The 22,546-nt window shown below is 39.4% G+C and overlaps 1 protein-coding gene across 1 annotated transcript in view; it reads right to left on the reverse strand.

Moving 5' to 3' along the window:
* The window catches only part of LOC108546336 (trehalase), a 48,796-nt gene extending 33,185 nt beyond the window's left edge, over positions 1–15,611 (reverse strand). Inside the window, exon 1 of the mRNA XM_017898358.1 lies at positions 15,072–15,611. Coding sequence (XP_017753847.1) covers positions 15,072–15,172 — 101 coding nt within the window. The 5' untranslated portion in view covers positions 15,173–15,611. The remainder of the gene's footprint in view (positions 1–15,071) is intronic.
* Positions 15,612–22,546: the final 6,935 nt, after the last annotated feature.

The following is a 22,546-nucleotide window of genomic DNA, read 5'->3' on the forward strand; positions in this document are numbered from 1 at the left end:
AGTCATTGCGATATTTGTCGCAATTTTTATGTCCATATACCTTCTCCGAAAAAGTAGCGAAGAAAGGATATGAATAAAACGTAGAATTATACGTAGAATATACTTATTAATGACAGATATATAGCAGAAATTTTGACTTGGATTAAAATATATAGATAAAATACATAGATAATAAAGATGCAATTACATTCCTATTTCTATAAACTGTGAATATTAATTTTGTCAAAAACATTGACCCTATTGTTTCATTCCTAAATATGTTCAATATTAATAAATATTTTTAATAATTTATATGATGGACTCTAACCATAATTATACATAATTTACAGACTTTGATTAATCTCGTGTCTCTCGAGCATCGTTATACCCAACTCGATTTATCATTTGCACAAAATCCTTATGATACTTAATGGCTTAGTATATCCTTATTTCCCAAGCTAAACGTTCCCAGAGTGGTTTCAAAGCAATGCTTTCCTCTCTATTAAGAGATAAAGAGAGAATTGTACGAAACGTTATTACTATTAATAATTACTATAATTAGTTGATATTTTTCACCCCTGTTTACTAAAAACTTATTTACAAAATCACGTGTACACCAAAGTGTTAATAGTCGCCAATAAAGCAAGGTAAATATAAATAACGAATCGTTCTGCCAATAATTGCTTCGAACCTACTGCGCTCTTTACCCCGTGTTTCATATTCCGGTGCCTCGCCTCTCGTTAAAAGGGTTTCCATCCACCACCCCCGAGCATCGATCGTACGTCACACAGATTCCCCGTAGAGTAACTGCATTTTTTATGAATCGGCTTGGGCGAGAGGCAAATCGAATTGATTCCATGATCGAAGTAATTTGACCTTTTCACCCTGACTTATCGCCAGGTCGGTAGGAGATTGAACTATTCCGAGGTTTCACGGGTCAATTGAAGAGCCGATCGCGCTTGTCTATCTCTCCTCGGTTTTCTTTCTTCCGACGATTTTCCTTCGATTTATTCCATCTTCATCAACCGCAGACCGGTTGAAAGCTAAACATAGCGATCTGAAAGCATCGTCAATATACAGCACGGAAAATTCCTTCGTCGTGGAAAATTCTTCCACGATTCTTGCGTTCCTCCGATATTTCGCCGATTCGAAAATCTCCCCAGCCTCGAAGCGAATTTCGGGAATGGCACGAAGAGGGTGACTAGCGCGGAACGTACATTAAAAAGGGCCGGCTACATTAAAGCCATCTCTGCAACGAGGAAAATTCGAAAAAATTTTGCAAGCTCGATATTCCACGTGATCAAGCGGAATTTTGTGCGAGATGCCTCGGATTTTACCGATAGCGACAGCAGAAACCAGTAGTCGACACTGGCGCCTGTCCAGGGTCGAGAGTCGACGTTATTTTTTCTTCTTTTATTTCCTTTTCCTCTCTCCCTCTCTTTCTCTCACTTTTATCTCCCGTTCCTGTCCATACTTTTATCTTCGTGTTCTCTACTCAATTTCCGCAGCCTGTACTTTGACCTGGCGATTTTCCGCCGTTCGCTGCACCCTTATCACGTTCACCTTGAATGTTCTTCGTTTTGGAATACCGCTATCACCAGTGATTGCCACGAATCCCGTTTGAACCTGTTAATACCTTGCCAAATTCCTATTACATAGCTCCGAGTGCACTTCTGTAATCTGCACTTTGACCTGATCCATTCGACGAGCACAGTTATCGAGGATTGTGCAATTTTAAGGGCACGATGTGCCGTTCCGCGACGTGCCTGGTCCCGTTTAACCTTTGTGTATGCGAAATGGATCGTTTTTCCAGCTTTCGATCGCTCGATCATTGGGATTTTCGAGTGGCAAAATTTTATTGGAAAGATAAGCGAACGAAATGATAGTACGTATCGTTAATAACGATATCTATCTGTTTTACAGGTAGAAGAGTAATTAAGGAGACGTGACACGTATAACGGCGAGCAAAGGACGAGATAAAACGTGAAACGTTTAAATAAGAAATGAGATTCGGGCGATGGAATATCAGAGAAACGAGCAAGTAGATAAATTAAACGATGAACGGGAGATCGGGGAAGCGCGACAGCTACAATTTCTGTAGAAATATGTTGTAAACAATAGGTAGGTACGATTAATAAAGGAATAATGAGCATTGTCGAACAAATGGAAAAACCAACTCCGTTATACAATACGTAAGACCTCGTCTATCGAAAGTGACCACACAAAAACTCCAAGGCTATTAGAATATGAAATTTTCCACCTCCGATCTCGTGCACGCTGATTTTCACTTTTTCATTTAATGAATCAATCGCTTGAGATAAAGAAACTGCAAATGCGCCTGTAAAAAATCAAGCAATTAATGACAGTCGTAATAACGTATCCCGTAACAGCATATCCCGATTAGATAAATATCTTTATCGACTGCACACGATATACACGAGAGCGCGTAATCCTCAAACGTACTCGAAGAAAATTAATCAATTTCGCGAATAATAGATCGAGGCAAGGGAAAATTCTCGAACGTACAGAAATACCTTTCGCTCGTTATCATCGGACAATTAAACCGACGTAGCTGCAGAGGATTTCGCTGATAACGATACAAGTATGCAACTCTGGACTCGTTTTAAGAGAGCATCGAGATGAAAATAAAATTATCGAGTACTTACGTGCACCGAGTGGGACAATCAACGTTTCATAACGAATTCGTGACAAGGACACGCCTCGAGTTTCACTTCTCTAGATGTCTGGCCGATTCCGATCGTAATTACGATCTTTTCGCGCGGCCAACCCGGCCGAACACGCGTCGGCCATTGCGAATCTTCTTCTCTGGCATAGAGGATACAGGCGACCCTCGACTTTCGCACAATTCGCGATTTCGCATATTTTTAAAAATTCAACTTTTTAAGCTTTTCCTTTAAAAAAAGGGGAAAAAGGTGGTATTTAACATTAAACGTACCGACACTTCACACATACCTATACTCACTGCGAGGGGTGAAATGACTCCCTGTGGTACATAAGGCATGCAAAGAATTTTTCTCGGTAAAAAAGAAGTTAAGAGAAAAACGGAAAGCGAAAAATTAAATAATGAAATAATATAAAAATTCAGAGAAAGTCAGATGAGCGACAGAAATAACAATAAATATACAATTATATAGTAAATTTTGATAAGGGTTAGTTAACCCTGTTTGGGACGTTTAGTGTTAACTAACTCCTGACAAGTTTATAAAGAAAACACCCGAAAGAATTTATACACGCCTCTCTATCTTCATTATTATTATTATTTTATTCATAAACGGATCGTGGTCCATTTACATAAAATTTCACATACAGAAGAAAAGCTAACAAGTTATACATAATATAACACCGAAGGGACGTGCTTATAAACGTTTTGTTCAGGAGGAATTGCTTTAATCGATAATCATCCGTAATTGTCTTTTGAAAGTTTGTAAAGACCCATAAAGAAAATCTATACGATTATAAAGAGCGTTTGAGTCGGTAATAATACGATAAATTGGATTAATTAATCCATATGTAGATCCGGACATATGTATATGAAAACCTGCTCTAGATTTCGATATACGTTCCGGCACATAGAAATCAATTTGCGCAAGAAGAGAGGAGCAATCAATGCGATTATTAATTAAATTAAAGATAAAACTATGGTCAGCTATTCTTCTTCGTGCAGACAATGTTTCCAGGTCGACGGTATTTAATCTCGCAGAGTAATCATGATCAAAAATGGATATTGGGTTTTTTAGCTTATATGCACAAAACCTGAAAAATTTATGCAGCACTCTCTCGATCGTGATTTCGTGATTAAAGCTTCTCGGAGACCATATAATTGAAGCGTATTCATATTTCTCACATCCCTCTACTTTCGAACATTCCACATTCGCACGCACCTTCAGGAAACAATTGTGCGCGAAAATCGAGGGTCCACTGTATCTCGTTCACCTGTTTCCCGTATCCTCCATGCAGTGTTCAAACGTTGGATTTTTCAAATTTGCCACCATACACGGTTGCAACGATATTTTACCGCGGATCGGCAGTTTATTGCCCTGGCTTTGGGATACGAAACTGTCCGGTCTTTACGATCGCGAACAGCTGCGAAATAATTTCCTCCGATATCTTCGGCACGCCGAGGGCAATAAAATTCGTTCGTTCTATTTCCCACGTTCACGTGCGATTGCCATCTCGCCGTTTCTTTGCCCGACATGGGAAATGTTTCTAACAGACTGACACCCAACAAAGGAGCGCACGTGCCCAGATGAGAGCTCGTCGCGTAATAAGAATTTCAAAGTGCTGTATTTGGCCGTTTCATTGGCACGCCTTTGATCCTTCCAGGAAAATTCCGCGACTCGCGTGTTCCTCTCGAAACAACGTTCAATCCGGTCTTCATATCGGCCTGTTCCATAATACATGACGACACGAATGCATTCCTTCCACCTCTTTCAGGAGTTACCAAACCGGCGATTTGTGGCTGAAACTTCGAAATTGCCGTACGATTGCTGGCCTTATGTAGGTATCCGCGGCATTCGTTTCGCGAGGAATTTCTTTTCCTTGGGAAAACATTCTCCAAATCTTGTTTCGTTTCAACAGGCGTATCTCCGTTTCGTTAAGCATCTCCACGAATATTTCCAGCTTTCGAGACAATATCGCGAAATATCTGGAGTTCGTGCAAACGTTATCGAGAGCTCGCACAATCGCGTTTCCCGCTTGCGCAGCTATGTCCATTTTTGGAAAGGAACGACAAACATCTGACGTTCCACGAATTTTCATGTTCGTGCTCTTTGTATCAAGCCTCGAGGAGCTGAACAACGTACGAAGGATCTTTTCACGAGGCAGGCATTCGTTTAGAGAAGGCATGATTTATGCGGCACATCTAGCGGCATTCGAGGCAAATTTTTCTCAGGCGGAATTATTATTCCTCGTTATGTAAAGAATGGTGCACACCTTTTCCGCGAGATAGTAACCGCATCATTACTCGAACACACTGCGCCCGGAGGAAATCGATGTTATATTGTATTTCCAAGGTAGGATGTCGCTATGAAATTAAACGATGTTAAAGCTACAGCAACTTCTCCTTTCATCGACCATTTTATCCGTTTTCTGGTAATACAATTTTTTCATCCAGAGCGTACCTCTGTTCCTAAGTATCGGGACATCCGGGAAAATAAGACGGTCTGAAAAATCGCGAGAAAGTTTCTGGTAGCTTTAAAAATTATGGTCTCGCGTGAAACTTTGGACCGCGAAGTGCTCGTATATTTCGTATTATAAGAAAAATTATGCGTAATAAACTTAAACGTCTGCGTTATCTATCGGGCAATGCAGCTTGTCGTAAAGTTTTTATGCTAAATAGCCTTATACTCCCAGTTTTTTGAAAATTATCATCCCAAGATTATTGGCACATCCGAATGCTCTCGAATATAAATACAAACAAATCTGTAATTTTAATGTACGAATATTGACGCTATATTTAAATATTAGAATCGTAAATTTTATTGAAAATTTTGCGATCTATCGACAAACATAATCGTTGTTCCTGATAGTGAGTTCTATGTTTAATGGTTTCGCTGAAGATATCGATTGTGGAGAAGTTAAACCAAGAGTGACTTCAAACTTCGTGCTTGGTATTTAAACGAGATAGAGAAATTTCGCTACAATTTATATGTTCCTAGCAGACAAATATAAATCCATAGTAAGGAACGTTTAATATAAATGTACCAAATAAATATTTTTATTTATTAACCCTTTGACTACCACAGACATTAAAACGTAGGATGCAATTTTTCGTCAGGTGTGCATTTCTAAGAAATTATTGTACATTTAAATAATAATCAAAGTATTGAAACAACATTGTTCATTTCTTTGTATTCTGAATGAAATTGTTATTGCACATATTTTAAATTTAGCAGCAAACAAAACTTATGAACACCTTTAGGCGTCCACAGTAGTCAAAGGGTTAATAACCAATTACTCGACAAATAAAATGGTAAACTATATTAACCCCTGCTCTATAAAATCAACAAAAATAAAATTATCAGTATCCATTACTGATTAAAAATCTGAATAACAAATACCAACATTGAGACCAAAAATAAAACACACCGAATCCTTTATTCTCGACAATTATCACTGATCAAGTCTCTTCATACGTCAGGTTGCTTTCACGTACAATAAGAAACGACAGGACGTTATCACCCAGAACGACACATTCGTCTGTTTCCCAGTCGTCGTTAGTATCCTTATCTCTCTGTCCACGCGTTGCGATCCATTTCACCGAATTAAACCCTAATTCTTCAGCTCCTTTGATTATAATCCGACTTGGACCAAGAAAAAGCGGGCACCGTTATCATCGGACACTTTGCTTTGACATCAACCCGCGTGTCGGGAATTTATGGTATATCGACGAGCCGGCTCTCATCGGGATCGTAAAACTAGGCTTTATGACGACATTATACCGGATCGAAATAGCTGTACTTCCATTGCAGCACGACGCTGCCGCGAAGCGGAAAGAGAGTGTGCTTGCAACCCCTCGCGCGAGTTCAACCGTAGGAATGCGACGAATTTTCCAAACAACCTTTGCATCTTTCCCGTTCGATCGCTTTGCAAGTTCAGCCACGTTTCCGTCTTCGGGACTTTGGACCAAACGACTCCAACTTTCAAGCGGTTACCACGGCCCAGTCGGATGACTGGTTTTCATGCGGGGTCGACGATTTAGGCGAGGGGTGGCATCGAAATTCGCCCGATCACGCACACGCTTAATCGTTAACGAGAGATTTCGTTTGGCGACTTTGCACGATCGCTCGTTGCGAGAAGCGAGAAGAATTTTATTCGCAAATCGATACCGCGGAACGGACGAAAGTTTCAACCCGTACGATGCCTGCGATCGATGTTAAGGCGAGCTTTTGTTTGCGACTTTCTGGGTCTGTGTCCGCGTGTCACGTTCGGTTAGAGGAAGATTTTATCCTGCAGCGAGTCCACGGCGCAGGGAAAATGTAAATTCGCTTTGACTCGGAATGCGGGTACTGTTGACCGATGCTAGCAAGAATTCTTTTGATCTTTGGGAATTATAATTTCGCGTCGTGCTCGTTGCGAAAAACAAAGAGTAACGACTTTCTGTCTTCTTTAATTATTTTTCATTTATTTCACCGGTCACGTGGATATTACGAAATTACAAGCTACTATAATATAAATAAGCTACGTTTTAGGCTATTGGATTGTTTAATTAATACCCCTACCTTTCGAGCAAGAAGGTTAAATTAAATTATTATGTCCTTGTGCAGGCATCTAACGAGCACAATTTACTCATCCATAACAAGCAATATAATTAACATCATTTATGTTATTAATTAAAGGAAGCCGATGATCGAGAGATATACGTGTTCCAGAGAATGTGGAACAGGGATATTCGAAGACCTTTCCAGCTTCAGATTCTCTTATTTACACGCAACGAGAGATTTCCTCTTAAGGACGATACTAAATTTCATTTGCAATTATGAAAATACCACGTAACTGTTATTGTTGTGTACCTTACCTCGACTACCAAGCCGAGGTTTTATTTCTGCAATTGCTTAAATAATACGTACCCAGTTTACCTTGGTCGCATGACTTTCGTTATTATCATTCATTTATATTACAACAAATTAGCCGCACGTCGATAACTCTCGCGATAACCCTATGTGGGTCGCGATCAAACGAAAATATGCTACGAAAGAACCAACCTTTGTGTCCGAGATTCAAAGATAAGATACTTTTATCTGCGAGAAAATTTAGACCAGAGTTTTCAAGGGAAGGTAGTCGTGTATATTGCGAATATTCCACGATGATTCTTCCTTTGCTTAAAAATTGAACAAGCGTTGGTCGCAAGTTCGAGATATCGGAAAGGAACTTTCGCAAACTCTGTGGCCCCGTTTTTGACGTCCATATTTATATAATATACGAGCAAACCTATGGAGAAACGCCTCTAGTTCCAACATCTAAGACATGGTTATAGAAAATGGTACCCAAGACGAAAAGGATATTCTACTTCGATAAGGGATTGACGAGTAATACAAGGAAAAGTGTATTTTCATGTCAGGTTCTTTAAATTACAGTTCACTGAATATGCGTTCGGAAAATGGAAACGTAAGGAAGGAAGTCGGAGGAAGGTAAACTGTTAGATAAATAAGTCGATAGTCTGCCAATTTTGGAGCAAACGAGGTGAAAAGGAACGCGAAAAAGAAATGAAAGCCATGACAGAAGCGAATAATTTTATCATAAATTTATCCATACACAATCACGTGTTTGCGAAGTGTCGATGATTTCTCGGTCCTAGCGAAGTCATCGCGGTCATTTCAAATTTCCAATCTTTATTTCAGAGGAGCACGATTCTCGATCGTCTTATTAACCCTTTGCACTCGGCGAATTTTTCGTTACAGGGAAATAGCAATTCGAAGACTTTCTGCCATAAAGTCGACGATATTTTTAAAACGATAAATAAGAAATCGTATGCAAATTAAGACGTAGAATTATTTCACTTCGATATTCCACGCATCGTTGGGTAATTGTAAATTTGATATATTAATTAACATCCATCTTTAGAATCTGATTAAATGGCGACTGAGAGGCGCCTCTCGAGTGCAAAAGATTAAATATCAAGGTTGCTGATGACCACCTATGAGGAGAAAGTTTAGAGAGAAGTTCGAGCCAGCCGTGAAAATTCAGGTGAAAAGTGAATTTAACCAGCGACATTGGAAAATTTTGAGAATAATCAGAGAAGTATTTCATTTTGTTTCTCCGAGAAGAATCGGTTCTCCAGTGATATTGACTGTAGATATGGGAGACAGGGTAACGAGTTTGAAAGTATTTCGATCTTCCTAGATAGCGAATGTCAACTGATTACTTTCGATGTGTCATATCGCGTATCTTCCTCTTCGTCGATACGGGGGAAGAAAAATGATGGGGTAATATTAACCCTTTGTGCTCGGCGATTTTTTCGTTACAGGAAAATAGTAATTCGAAAACGTTCTCCTATAAAACTACAATTAAGGTATTCTGAGCAGTTCCGAAGCAGTAGCAAAACTTTACCGCAGAATAACCGAAAATTTTCTAAAAATTCGCTGAAACTGTAATCAAACCGCGCTGAAATTGCACGAAAAGTGTGATAAAGGTGAACGATATTTTTAAAACGGTAAATAAGAAATCGTATGCAAATTAAGACGTAGAATTATTTCACTTCGATATTCCACGCATCGTTGGGTAATTGTAAATTTGATATATTAATTAACATCCATATTTAGAATTTGATTAAGTGGCGACTGAGAGGCGCCTCTCGAGTGCAAAGGGTTAACACATTGCATAGAAATTTGTAGGTCAGGGACCGCACGTTTTGACAATACAATGCGTTGACATCTAAGGTCAATAACAGACGAAAAACGTGAAAAACAGGAAAACTCGCAGACAATGTGTTCAGCAAACGAAAGAAAGGATTCCTGTCCGAGGGAGTGTATTGAAATAGAAAAGAAATTCGCGTTCCTCGCGATGCCATAGTTGCGAAACGAGTGTCGGTCGGGAAAAAGAGAAGAAATCGCGAGACAGGTCGGCAATGAATTATGAATTAGCCTTGAACTCGAAGGTAAGCCATTGAACTGAATTCATAGTGGAACAATGGGGCTGGTATAATTACGTTTAACAGCGTTGAAAGTGCTGGACCATTGCTCTCGTTGTTGGAAGCTGCGCCGAGATCACGAGGCTCATCCTCGCGTGCCTATCGTGCATTATCGTTCCCGTTTCTTTTCCTCGATCCTCGATCACGTCATCCGGAGAAATCGATCCCTGGATCAAACTCGTTCAGCGATCATTCCGAGTATGGGAAACGTGTCCACGAAGGTAGTCGTGGAATATTATCGAAAATGGGTATAAATAATGAAAATATTATCACCGAGAGCCTTGACAGTACTCGATAAGAATCGAGAGTATTTTGAGGATAAGGACAGAGTGATACTCTTTGTGAGATTATCGTTGAGATGCTTCAGGTGAAAATGAGGTTAGCGAGGGATACAGGTCGATTCGATTAGAGATCAACAGCTTTTACACCATGGTATCGCACGATTAGGCGAGAAGAGGATTCCACGTGTAAATTATGCTTCTTTGGAAGGAATATTAGACAGACACTCTTCGAGGTTCCAATATAATTATTGTAAATTAATATTGCAATTTTGTCATCATTTCTTTTTCTCTTCCTACTGACTATAATAGGATAATCGTTTATCCTCGTTTGGATTAATAAATAAATTAATTTAGATAATTCTTTACACAATTGAGAAGAAATAATTATATTAGAAATAACTGATTAAAAATTATAATATAATAATTATTAGTTATTATTATTATATACTAATTATTAATTATAATATAATTATTAGAAATAATTATAATTAGAAGATTGTCAGAAATTTTGCATAATGTATCAAAATCATGAAGAATAATTACGAAATATCATAAATATTTGTTATTTAATTTTTATTCACCATATTTCAAATTTTCTGTAATATATTTGGAATCGAATGAAGCTACTTTACCTGGTACTCTATTTAACTTCAAGTTCAACCATAACACGATTTTTGCTCATAAAATGAACCGTTACGATTGATTTGCTCCTAACGAATGGAAAACAGAGACTGTTGCTCGGACAAAAACTATGCTCGCTCTGAATTATCAGATTTTCCATACCAATGGCTGATAGGGTGCACGTCAATTCGGACACTCGTGCATAGCGAATTTTAACATGTACCTAGCAACGATACAATCCGAGGTATTAGACTGGCAATGCCACGTTTGGCTACATGCCCAATTTCTCCTGCCATTAACTCGCCGATGGATAAATCGATATCCCGGAAACGATACGAATTATTCGTAACAAACAAAATTGCATCATGCATACCCGACGTCTTCGTCTTCTTATCCGTGCGAAACGGTGTTCGAGCTCGCGTGACTACCGTTTAAAATATATTTAAAATACCTCGAAACCGAACTTGGTTATTGCAAACACGTGGAAAAAGAAATAGAGAGAAATAGAGAGAAATAGAGAGAGAAAGAGAGAAGGATGAAAGAAGGAGCTAATTGTAAACAACGACATTTACAAGTGTTTACGTGGATAGAACCTAGGAAATTTTTCGCGTGTCGTCATTGATATACCGTAAAATACGATTGACGATAATTGCTTATCCACGTTGGCGATAACACTGAAATGTATTGTTAGGTTTTCAGCCGACGAGCCTCGTGAAAGCGCGAATGGTTAAATACACGTGTTCGTCAAAGGAAATCAGCTGTTTATTGTGATTAACCGAGGTACCTAGCTGTTAAAAATAATTGCATACAATGTTCCTAAATGGATTAAGCCAGAATGATAGGGTAACTGCACGAGCGTTGGGAAATCGTTGGTAGTCGTACCACGATTATAAATTCGCTGGGATAATGACAGGTGGAAGACTTGGGAAAATGGAGGTTCACTAGGAGTTAATTATTACTCGATGGCAATATTATTGCTCGATTATTATCCTGCGTCTCGAGCACACAAAGTAGATAATTGCTCGAAACTTGAAAGCAAGTGTTTTATGTTTCAGGCGTAATTAAAATAAACGATGCGACGACTTTTGTCGATAAGTACGTGGAAAAATAGAAACTATCGTGGCAGGAACGAATTACCAGTCACGCGTGTCAGCAAATATTTTCGACGCGTTTGAAAATGTGTAAATAATTTCCGCAGCAGTACAGTTGGTACTGCTATCCATCGTATTTTTAAGTTTTAATCAAGCCTGAAATGTTATCAGAGGCGATATTTGAAAAAGTGTTACTTTTTCGAGCATCTGAGTAAACTGTCGTTGAAAATGTTACCGATTACCTCGTATCGCAAGAATAAACGCGAATGATAATTTCTGTTGTCACTTTTGTTGCAGATTAACACTCGATGCAAAGTGTTATTACATTCGCAGATGTGGGTATTTATCTAACACTTAATCCGTCGTCTATCAATAAACTGTGCATCTATAAAAATTGAACAACGTAAGTTACGACCTGTTCACTGAGTAAATAAAACCGGTATTTCTGTCAATTACGAGTACCTACTTCGACAACCTAAAAGATAAGCAGACGGATAAGTCTATTACCAACAAATATACGCATTGCTAATCTTTCGAGTACCATGATACTCGAACACCAAAGTATCCAACAATAATTTCTCCGCTTTGTAAATTATCATAATCCTTTAATTTTTTCCCGATCTTCCTCAGCGATTTACTTCTCGATTTATCCGTCGAATGTGAAAACAATTTAAACGACAAAAATTTGTCACTCTCTCTCTCTCTCTCTCGCTCTTATCGTATTTTTAACGAAAATAAGAACAACCGTTTATCTTTCGCATCTTCACGCGACACAAATCTCACCGACTAAAGGTCGGTGTGGATTTTCGAAAATCTCGAAGCGAGTACAAAGTGTACACACGCGAGAATTCGTAATCTTATCGATCTCATTATCATTACCGTTCTCATTCCAATATCCGTGGAACTTGAGGTTTTCCTTCGCTTGGTCTCCGATCGAGTGCAAGCAAAAAGGTCGAACATAATGATACGCGCGGACGCGTGAAACGATTGCATAAAAAGAATAACTAAAGCACCATTCCATAAAGAACGTGGTTCTTGAATAGATACCAACCTTGCGACAACAAGGCGTGCATTGAATAAATGGTAAATAAACTTGCCGCGGAAAACTGGAATCTATCAAATTCTTTCATTGATCGCGATTGATCGCGAGATGACGAACATTTCCGGAATAGCGGATTTATCATGGAACAAAGAACGGTCTATTTTTATCTAGCAGATCGTGGGAATAGATTACGGAAGCTCGGTTTTGCAGATCTTTTGTAGAATCGTTGTTCCTTCACGGAGATTTTTAATTCGTGATTTATTTTCAACGTATGACTGATACATTATCTGCGAAATTTAAAAATAACCAGCATGAAATTTCCTGCAAATTTGAATCTCCCTTTGAGACACGAAAAACTGAGGAATTTTTGTAAATTATAGTCTTGATATTTTCGGGGATTTTTGTTCTAATTAGAGAAATTTGGAAATGTTTGAAATCGAATTAAATTTAACGTTTCAGATTTTCTCAGGCTCCTAAGAATGTCAGATAATTTTGATAACAGATAAATTTTAGAATTTCGATCTTTAGTTTTGAATTACTCCAGAATATTTTAAAAATTCCAGCGATTTATGGAACTTTTCAAAAGGAGATACAATTCTGCTAAAATTGAAGATACCTGGAGAGCAAGACTGAATCCATAATAAAATTGCTAAGAATGTCAGATAATTTTGATAACAGATAAATTTTAGAATTTCCATCTTTAGTTCCGAATTGCTCCTGAATATTTTAAAAATTCAAGCAATATATGAAACTTTTCAAATGTAGATACAATTCTGCTAAAATTAAAAATAGTTGGAGAACGAGACTGAATCCATAATGGAATATCTTCGGGTCCCAATGACGCGACATCTTTGAAATAAGAAATATATTTAATTTTACAGAGTGTTCGAATTTGTCGAGACAAATACGTGTATGTTTATTTAGGAGAAAATTTATCGTATAAAAAGTTTGCGTAAATAGTTGAATCAGTGGAAACGAGTATTTTCATAGCAATCGACTCGAACCCTTTTCATGTTCTAGTATTTCCTGCATCGCTATGGAACGTGCTCCAGCGATATCAAGAGTTTTTCTTTTTATCGTCGAGACTCTCACTTATATATATACACCGGCGGGTAAAAAGTAGACCAAGTTTATCTGAGGTTTCGGAGATTTCCGTGTCGTGGGCACGAATGTTACTGATAATTTACTGCAAAATCGGCTTGTTTAGAAATTAATTTTATCAACGTAATTGCGCGTTTGTATACTTCGTTGCGTTTTAAAAGCCGGATAAAGAGAAAGAAACTGCCAATCGCGCTAATAATTGCACGCAGAACGTTATCATCGACTTAACGAACATCGAGCGAATTTTATTTATAATTATGCACGCGATTGCTCGAGTATCGGCAATCTCATAAAATCGGCGACGTAAATAGCCGAAATAATTTCGTGAAGCGAGGTGAAAGGAAAATGCCAGTAGCAAAGACGACGTTGTAAGCTGATGTAAACATATTACAGTATTAAATCCGCTCTCGAGTATTATCGTTGTTATTTACGAGACATTGACTCCTCTTTATTAATCGTATCGTATCGTTTCGAGCGAAACGTACAAGGGAAAAACTATTCTTTAATCGCCGAGTAACTTTCTGTTTCGCATTAACGAACGATAAGTTCGGGAAAAATTACACGAGAGAAGAGAAAAACAATCCAATTCGACAATGAAAATTCCCATCACTGATAAACGCTCATATCCACCGGCGAATATCAATCGAACGATTAATATCTTACGTAAGAGTGATGCATAAATCTGGCATCGAATAATCTTTCCGCACAAGTATGTGGTAATTTCAGTTTTAATGGAATATAACGAGATCTATGACAAATTATCTTAATAACGGTGCTCATCTGGAATACCTTCACGGAATATTTCCATCGAGCAACGAGGAACCGAGAAGCCAGCGTGAGGATGACCGCGTGCCTCTGTGGGAATCTTCGAAACAGCCAAAAATTACGAACCCAACGACCCAATCCGTCGAAAAAGCAAACCGCGTGCCTGCAATCCCGACCCAAGATCCCTGGTTCCACGCTTCTCATCCCCGACGCGGACAAAAACCGAAAGCCGTAGAAACAAAGACGCCGGTCGAGAATGGAAAAACGGAAGAAAAGCGGAGCAATAGCGGAGGGAGCTTCATCGGGCGGGGAAAAACGTGAAAAGAGAGAAGAAAGGGAACTGGGGGGGAAAAAAGAGAAAAAGAAAAAAAGAAAAGAAAGGAAGAAAAAGCGAAGAGAGAAGAGTTTCTGGGCCAAGAGCGTAGCCGGTGTGCGCGTATGTAAGTTCTGGAACGAGTGCCGGCCGGGAAGCTATAGCAATCGAGCACGGAAGGAGCGATTCGAGCGGCACCTTGCACCTTCGCCGTTTCCCTTTCACTCACCTATGGCAGTCCGTGGCCTTGACGCCGGCATGTCCGATCGAGGCGGCATCGGTCAAGGCGATCAGAGCGACGCCGAGAAGGATCAAAAGTCCATCTGGCATGGTGTTTCCTGGAAGGGGTCACGCAACGCCTGGCCTGGTCAAGTGGAAAGTCGACGAACCACTTCCGGTCCTCGTCGGTTGAACTCAGACGCCGTGGACGGTGTGGAACCGGCCGTCCACCAGCAGCAACAGCACGCAGCCGAATCGTTCGACGATCGGCCGACCGACTGATACGCGTGGCGCGCCACTTACGAACGGCTACGTGATCGCGTTTGGCCTTCCGCTGACAGTTCGCTGGTCGCGCTACCAGCACACGCCACCTCTGCAAAACGGCTCCTCTTGGGATCGAAGGTGTCCACGTCGAAGGTGTACCGCGGTGGCATAAACGGGCCTATGCCAGGTAGTCGGAGGACCGAACACGACGAAGAGGACGAGGAAAGAAATATAGGGGAAAAAGAGAAATGGAGGCGGGAATGAGACCGCGCGGAAGCTCGTTCGCGAACCCTTTGTGGACGTTAGCCGGGACTCGCGATCGGTTATATGAGTCCGGCCGCTTGATAACGACTCGCTGTTCATTGGTCTCACACCGGAACACTCCCCCGACCTGATTGGCTGTCGATTAACTTCGCGACGACGACAGCTATGTTTATCTTCCGACGCGACCAAGGCGAAAGGCTCCGTTTTTCTTCGTTCCTCTCTAGCCGAGTGCAGCACGTGACGCGGATTCGTGATCGGTCCCCGGCGGTCCTGCACGCTACTCTTCCTTCCAAACGCGTCCCGATGTTGCCTCGAGGTTTACGGAGTATCCGATATTCCGGAAACGATGACTCCGCGATTCAATCACAGTGTCCCGATATTGTTTCCTATTGTTGGGACCGGTTGCCGGGTTTTCCATGGCTTTCGGTGTCCCCCTTGATTTCTCGGCGGGAAATCTCAGGCTGAGCGGTTGGATAGCCAGAGTACGCGGTTTGTAACTATTTATTGAAATATTGGAGAAGTTTGTTCGGCTAGATTCGATAAGATATGATACGGCTTATTGATCAAGTATAATTTCACGATAAGACTACGTTGGCTAAGTTTCCTGCAATTTATGCGCGTTATGGCGGAAAGTTTGGAAGCTGCGGGATGTTATGAGCCAGGCTGGGAGAAAAGATTAGTCTCGTATTTCCGTTCTTTACTACTTATTTCGTATGCAACGGGCACAGCGTTTTTGCCACGCGTTGTTGGTTACACGGAGATTTATCACTGTGGAATTCTTATCGATCGAATGGTCAAGGGATGGATTACGCGTGAGGAAAAAGTACCCGTGCAATTACACGTAATTAGGAAATTGTTCAAAGTTTCGAGCACGTCGTTGTCCAGTTATCTGAAAGAACTTGTGGCAAAAGTAAAAAGAGAAAACCGCGTTATAATTGTCGAGTTGTTCGTTGGTGAAATTCAACTCTGTTATTTTGAACCTGAAAATTTTTGCGCAGTCATCACACGATCGTAAAATATTCCAATATTGTCCGGAGCTTTTTCGAGTTTCACTTTTCGATATCACGAGCGAGATAATTTGCGAGAAGTCCAGCGAACCAATATAGATTATAGGATTAGCAATATCGCGGGCAATTTTCAGGAATGATGACGTAAAGAAGTCATTTATTGCAGCCGAAATGAGTACTACGAGAATCACGTGCGGATTAATCTAACGTCTCGCTGATTCTTCTCACGAACACGTGAAAAACGTGTTATATAAAGCGAAATAAGGGCGAACTGTAGACTATGCTATTTCGGTGGGAACGAATCTTTCCAGATGTTACAGGATATTTATCGAGGTGCGAAAAGGATAGAAATTTTGCCTTGACCTCTCTCGTGCTATCAGTGCTTCTGTACGATTTTTCGTTCCCTTATCTTTATTGGCGCAATTACTATCTATCCAATTACTTAACGCTTCGCTCGACGAAAAGTCTACGAGTGTAAACACTGTCTAGCTAATTTATTAATGCACGAATAATCGAGTTGGAAGATAATCGCTCAATTTTCTCAAGCTGCGAGAAATCTGGGAATATCTGAAATTCTTTTCATTCATCTCTTCGCGTAATACGCTTCTAATTTTGCCACCGCGAGGAATAAATCCTTCGTGGGATAATATTTAGTGAGTAACCAGCGATCCACTCTCTTTAAATAAATTGCTCTTTAAAAGCGATCGCTTCACGAGTTGCATTTACCTCATGGAAATATCTTTTTCATTTCCATGAATAATTCAAATAGCCACGAGGCGTGGCAACGAGAAGACACCGGACCTTGCAACGGGAACGATGGGAAAATTGTGCTGGTTGTACCTATTCATCACGAACGGATTTAGATTTTCTCTTGAATACAGTCACTCGTAAGCGAAGATTTCGATATTACAAAAATAATATCGGGAATTCCATTGTAGGAGGAAGTGTAGAGAAGCGTATTGTAATCAAATGAGGTAGATTTTAATTAATAAATTAATTATTCTCCGTGATCCACGCGGAAGATAATATTGTCTTAAATTGCGATAAGAAATCCTTAGATTCGAATAAAATTGATCGAAATGGGAAAAATAAGTGATTTTCGAAAATTCAAATTATTACTCGAAGATTGGAGAACGATTGCTTTAGGCTGAGATTATCTCTCGTTATAAAAGTGCAAAATGGAAATAAAAATTTAGAATGGGACAAATTGGGTTCTTAAGAAATTTAAGCACCTGTCCACTATACCTATACACTGGGAATATTTATTTATTTATTTATTGATTTATTTATATGGGATTAACTCGTTAGAAAAATTATTACAGTGTGGTATAAAGAAAGAAAGAACCCAGAAGAAAATTATTACAGTGAGGTATAAATAAAAATAAAAATAAAAATATACAAGCATACAAACAGACGAGATCTGTATAAATATAAGAAAAGAGGGGTGCGATGTAGTAGCTGTTTTATAGAGCAAAGAGATTGACTGAAATTATTATAAAATTGAATATTAATAATAAAACTCGATTTTTGAGTGACATAATTATGTCATTCATATGAAATTGTTTCACTTTTCATTAAACAAAAGAGCTTCCTTCGCGGATTTTCAAATTAAAATTCATCCACCTCTGTTCCCGTCTTTTTGCTCAAAGACAGGCACAAAGTCACACGTTGTTTTTGCCGAGCTGTGCACATTTCAGCAAAAATTTGTCTCCCATAACATGCAAAGCATGTAAAACGGTCAGTAATTACTGCAGGTTAAATATTCCAAGGTTTATCAGCGATAGTAGGTACTGTTTGCTTGTGCTTTCTACGGAATTGTCGCCGATAAGCGTTCCTTTGGTTTTCCCCTTTCGAATAAATGAATATTCGAATGAACGAATTGTCCTACCCGAATTACGTTCGCTGCTCGTGAACATTGTCTTTCCAGAATTTCGTCAGCGAAATATACACGTTTGCAGTTAAATGCTATTTAACCTGCACGTGAGCGCGTTACGGAAATTATTGTTTATTATCCGGCAGTCCCCTTCCTGTCATCGCGAATCTCCATGGATTTAATACACGTCCCGATACGTGATCCGAATAGTTGATCTTGACTTAGCAAACCGGAATAAGCGAAAGTCATTCGAGTATTTTTCTCTCGACTAATTTTTCAAGATTGGACAATTTAACGTTTGTTGCAATTCTTGTTAAAAATTAAAAAAAGGGAATTTTAATTAATCTTGTTTCCATTGCTATCGAGAAATTGGATATTAATTAATTGGAGTAATTATTGTAATTACTTAATAGAACGAGAAATTTTCATCGAATTTTGAATTATTATTACCTCTCGTAATTTTCTAACGATATGCGATTAAGGATAAAGGTCGGCACAAAGTACTATAGCACGAGAATGCCATAGCGCGTAGTTAAAATCAACTTGACGTTGGAAACCACAGCTGTGGTTTATGGCAACGTCAAGTTAATCGCACGTGCTATCTTTTTGTCACAGTGTACATTTCTCCACAATTCTCTAATAATAACGTCTTCAGGAAAAGAAAATGAGCGAAGGGAAACCATTTTTCACGTACCTGCGGTAATTTAATTTGGAATAAATAACCGAAAAGGTGTCTAAGGTGGAACCTAAAAGTCACGTTTCGAATCATATTTCCTGCGATTTTTCGTAATGTGCTCTGTCATCCGTTTTTATCAGAGCGCAAGAAAGCATTCCGGTTATGACATCTCGTTCGTACCCTTCGTTAATTCCACGTTTCACAATCGCATTCCCAGACGAAAGGCGATCCCTCTTCGACCTCTTCGAGCTTTTTTCAAAATTCTTTTCGATCTGCATCGTTACGGCAAAGTACACGTTTATCCAGGACATTTGCTAGTTTTTATCTGTCTGACTGGCACCCGTAAGGCAGCTCACGTATTCCAGATAGCCGAGGCACGTCCCCTACTTAGATTATATTCATTACAAATGCGATCTGGAATATTTATTGGTGTCCCCGACGTATCCTATTATCCCGTCGTGTAAAACACGCGCGCAAAGGTGCAAAAAAATACACAAGTATCATTTGCAAATTCACTCGAGCGATTATGAAAATTACACCCTACACGAACCTGACAAAGTGCAAGAGAAACTTAATGAACCGATGTTTATGCAAGCAACTGTTGCACGATAACGGCGCGCAAATAGCGTATGAATCGTTTGACAGCAAATTCGTGACAATTAGAGAATTCCTTAGACGGATCCTGTTTTATTCGTCGAGGATTTCCGATGGCTAATCCAGACATCGATCGGTCCCCGTTACGTAAAAAATGACGAGTTATTTATTATAGCAAATGCCATTTATCACCGTTGACAGATAGCTCGTGGGCAGCAGCCTCGAGCCTCTAAACGCTTCCTTACGAGTAAGGAATTTTCGGCACGGATCTCGAGATCGTGAGAAACCAAGTTGTCACTGTTTATAAGTTGAAAAGCTCAAGGACTCGCCGTCCGCCACACGTCTGACAATCGTTTTACTCATACTCCTCGGGAACAGTGTCTTTCTACCAACTTTTCATTCAACTTTCACGGGACAAAGTGAAGAATGAGGGAGAAAAAGACCGAGGCGAAGGATAATCAAACAAAATACGGACAAACGTGGATAAAATGCCATAAGATAATCGCATCTTTGGTGCTTCATTTTCTATGGCATCACGTTTCAAAATTCCTATAAACATTCTTCGAAAATTTTTTTCAAATATTAGATTCATGATATAAGGAAAAGGAGTCCCTCGAAACGAAAATACCAAATTTCTGAGGGTCAGCCAATCATCAAGATGTCAATGAGAATTCCTGCGGACGAAATATAAGTTCATTTTTATTATTAATATACTAAAAATGAAAATGTCTATGAATTTTATTAATTGGAATACACCTACTGTTCCGAGCCTACGTAACGGTGTTGCGGTTAGTGTTTCCAAAAGTATAAACGCGATTCTGTCATGGCTAAACAACGCTCGGTGGCGCGTAATGAAACCCAGCATAAAGCTTGCCGAGAAATGTAATTCTACATTAATTACCTAGTTATACTATAACGAAGCAGAGTTATGTAACCGCAAAGAGTTAGAAGCGTGTTTCAGCTGACTGAGCAATATATTCTAAGATCCTTGCGAAATCGTGCAATTCGTTTGACGAAGAGCGATGCAAGGTGAAATGTGACGAGAGGAATTTTAATTGTCGCCTGAAATTAATGTCCGGCGCTTGTAATTGGTTACTTTGTTTTATCGGCTTTACACACGGATTGCGCAATTTTGCTGTCAAGGAAGATTTCGATCGACTATCGACCGACGTCGTGGATGCTTATCGCGAGATTGGAAATTCGCGAACACGCCTTCGGGTACGAATTGATACATTGCTGCTTAAAATTCCGACCTTACGTAAGCTAAATCACTCTTAATAACATGATAGTTGTTCAAACCGCTTATATAAAGGAGCTGAGCATTTTTACAGCCGTGCGTGTCCGCTCGCGATACAAGGCCCGCGATTCTTCGCGTTTCCTGGCTCGACGGTCTATGTAATCTGTTATTAGTGACATCGGGAATTAGCTTGCTCGCGAAGTTTTCCGAGAATTCGGAATTAATAGCTTTCGAGTTCAATTTTCATTCGTGTACATCTGTTTCAAATTACTCTCCAATTAATGACGCGAAATATTTGCACACCGAGACAGAATAAAATGAAAGAAAGGATATACTGGCATCACGAAACTATTAAAATATTATTAAAAAAAAATTATTGATTTTGTACGTGATACTATGTTGCATAGTTTTTATATAGTTATAAGGAAGCAACGAAAAGGGTAATCGCAATCGAACAGGGTAGATTGGAAAAATGTGTCACGTTTTCTTGTCAAGATACGGTGAAAAGGGTATTATTTTCGTATATTTATGCCACGATGGAATACAGAATTTTGCGATATAAATTTGAGAGAAAAGCGTTGTCCCTGATACCTTTCGGCGTTCAGGTGGAGAGTTGCCAGTTGTCGAGAATTTGTCGAGCTTTAGAGCGCTTTCGCGATAAACTCCATGGTGTTCGGGCGCTGGTACAAAATTTCGCGAAATATTCGCGCGGCAAACCATCGTTAAAAAGTTTCCAACTTCTAATACTCATGGCCACTCTATGTATTTAACCTTTCGTATAACAGCGGCACGAAATCGGATAAGATCGACATGGCGTTCGAGATTTACGACGTGTTTGGGCGGTGTCCCTCTTGTTCGATTCCAATCCGTGATACCTAGCGGTATAATTTACGGAGAAAAGAAGAAATGGACAATCTACGGGGGGGCTTCAGTCTTTTATTTCTTTTCCTTTTCTTTCTATCTCGGATTGTTCGATCTCGGGTTCAACTTAATTATTACGCGGCAACGGTTTGTTTACCACTTTCCTTGGAAAGCTAAGAATACTCGGATCGTAACAATTATTGGAAAATTACAGAGAAACGTTCTACCACGTTTATTTTACGGATCAGCAGAGTTTCCAATTTTGTTAGGATTACAGCTGGAATAAGCAGAATTTGGAAAATCTTTCGTTTCGGAAACTGAAAGTAGAATTATCAATTGACAAGGTGTGTCAAAACATACTGCAAATAATTAATAAATAAATAGACGTATATAATTATATTTTTATCCAATAGCAGACAACCAGTTTGACAGTTCCAGTATTAACCCTTTAATTGTCACATCAAATAGAGTATCTATGAATTTTCTTGAAAAATAGGAAATATGAAAAAATCAGGAATAAATGCCAAATTGGAAAATTATAAATATCGATCGAATGTGTCACGAGAATATTAGCTTCCATCGTTCTGTCACCTGTCACAGTTAAATTAAGAAGGTATTACACACCACCTTCCTTCCAGGAATAAGTCCACCTTGCCCGACTTGCAACATCCTCGTTTACTTTTGTTGAATTCTTTAATCGCGGATTAAC

Source organism: Eufriesea mexicana, unplaced genomic scaffold (genome assembly GCF_001483705.2).
Source record: "Eufriesea mexicana isolate 0111107269 unplaced genomic scaffold, ASM148370v2 scaffold4744748174, whole genome shotgun sequence".
NCBI lineage: Eukaryota > Metazoa > Arthropoda > Insecta > Hymenoptera > Apidae > Eufriesea > Eufriesea mexicana.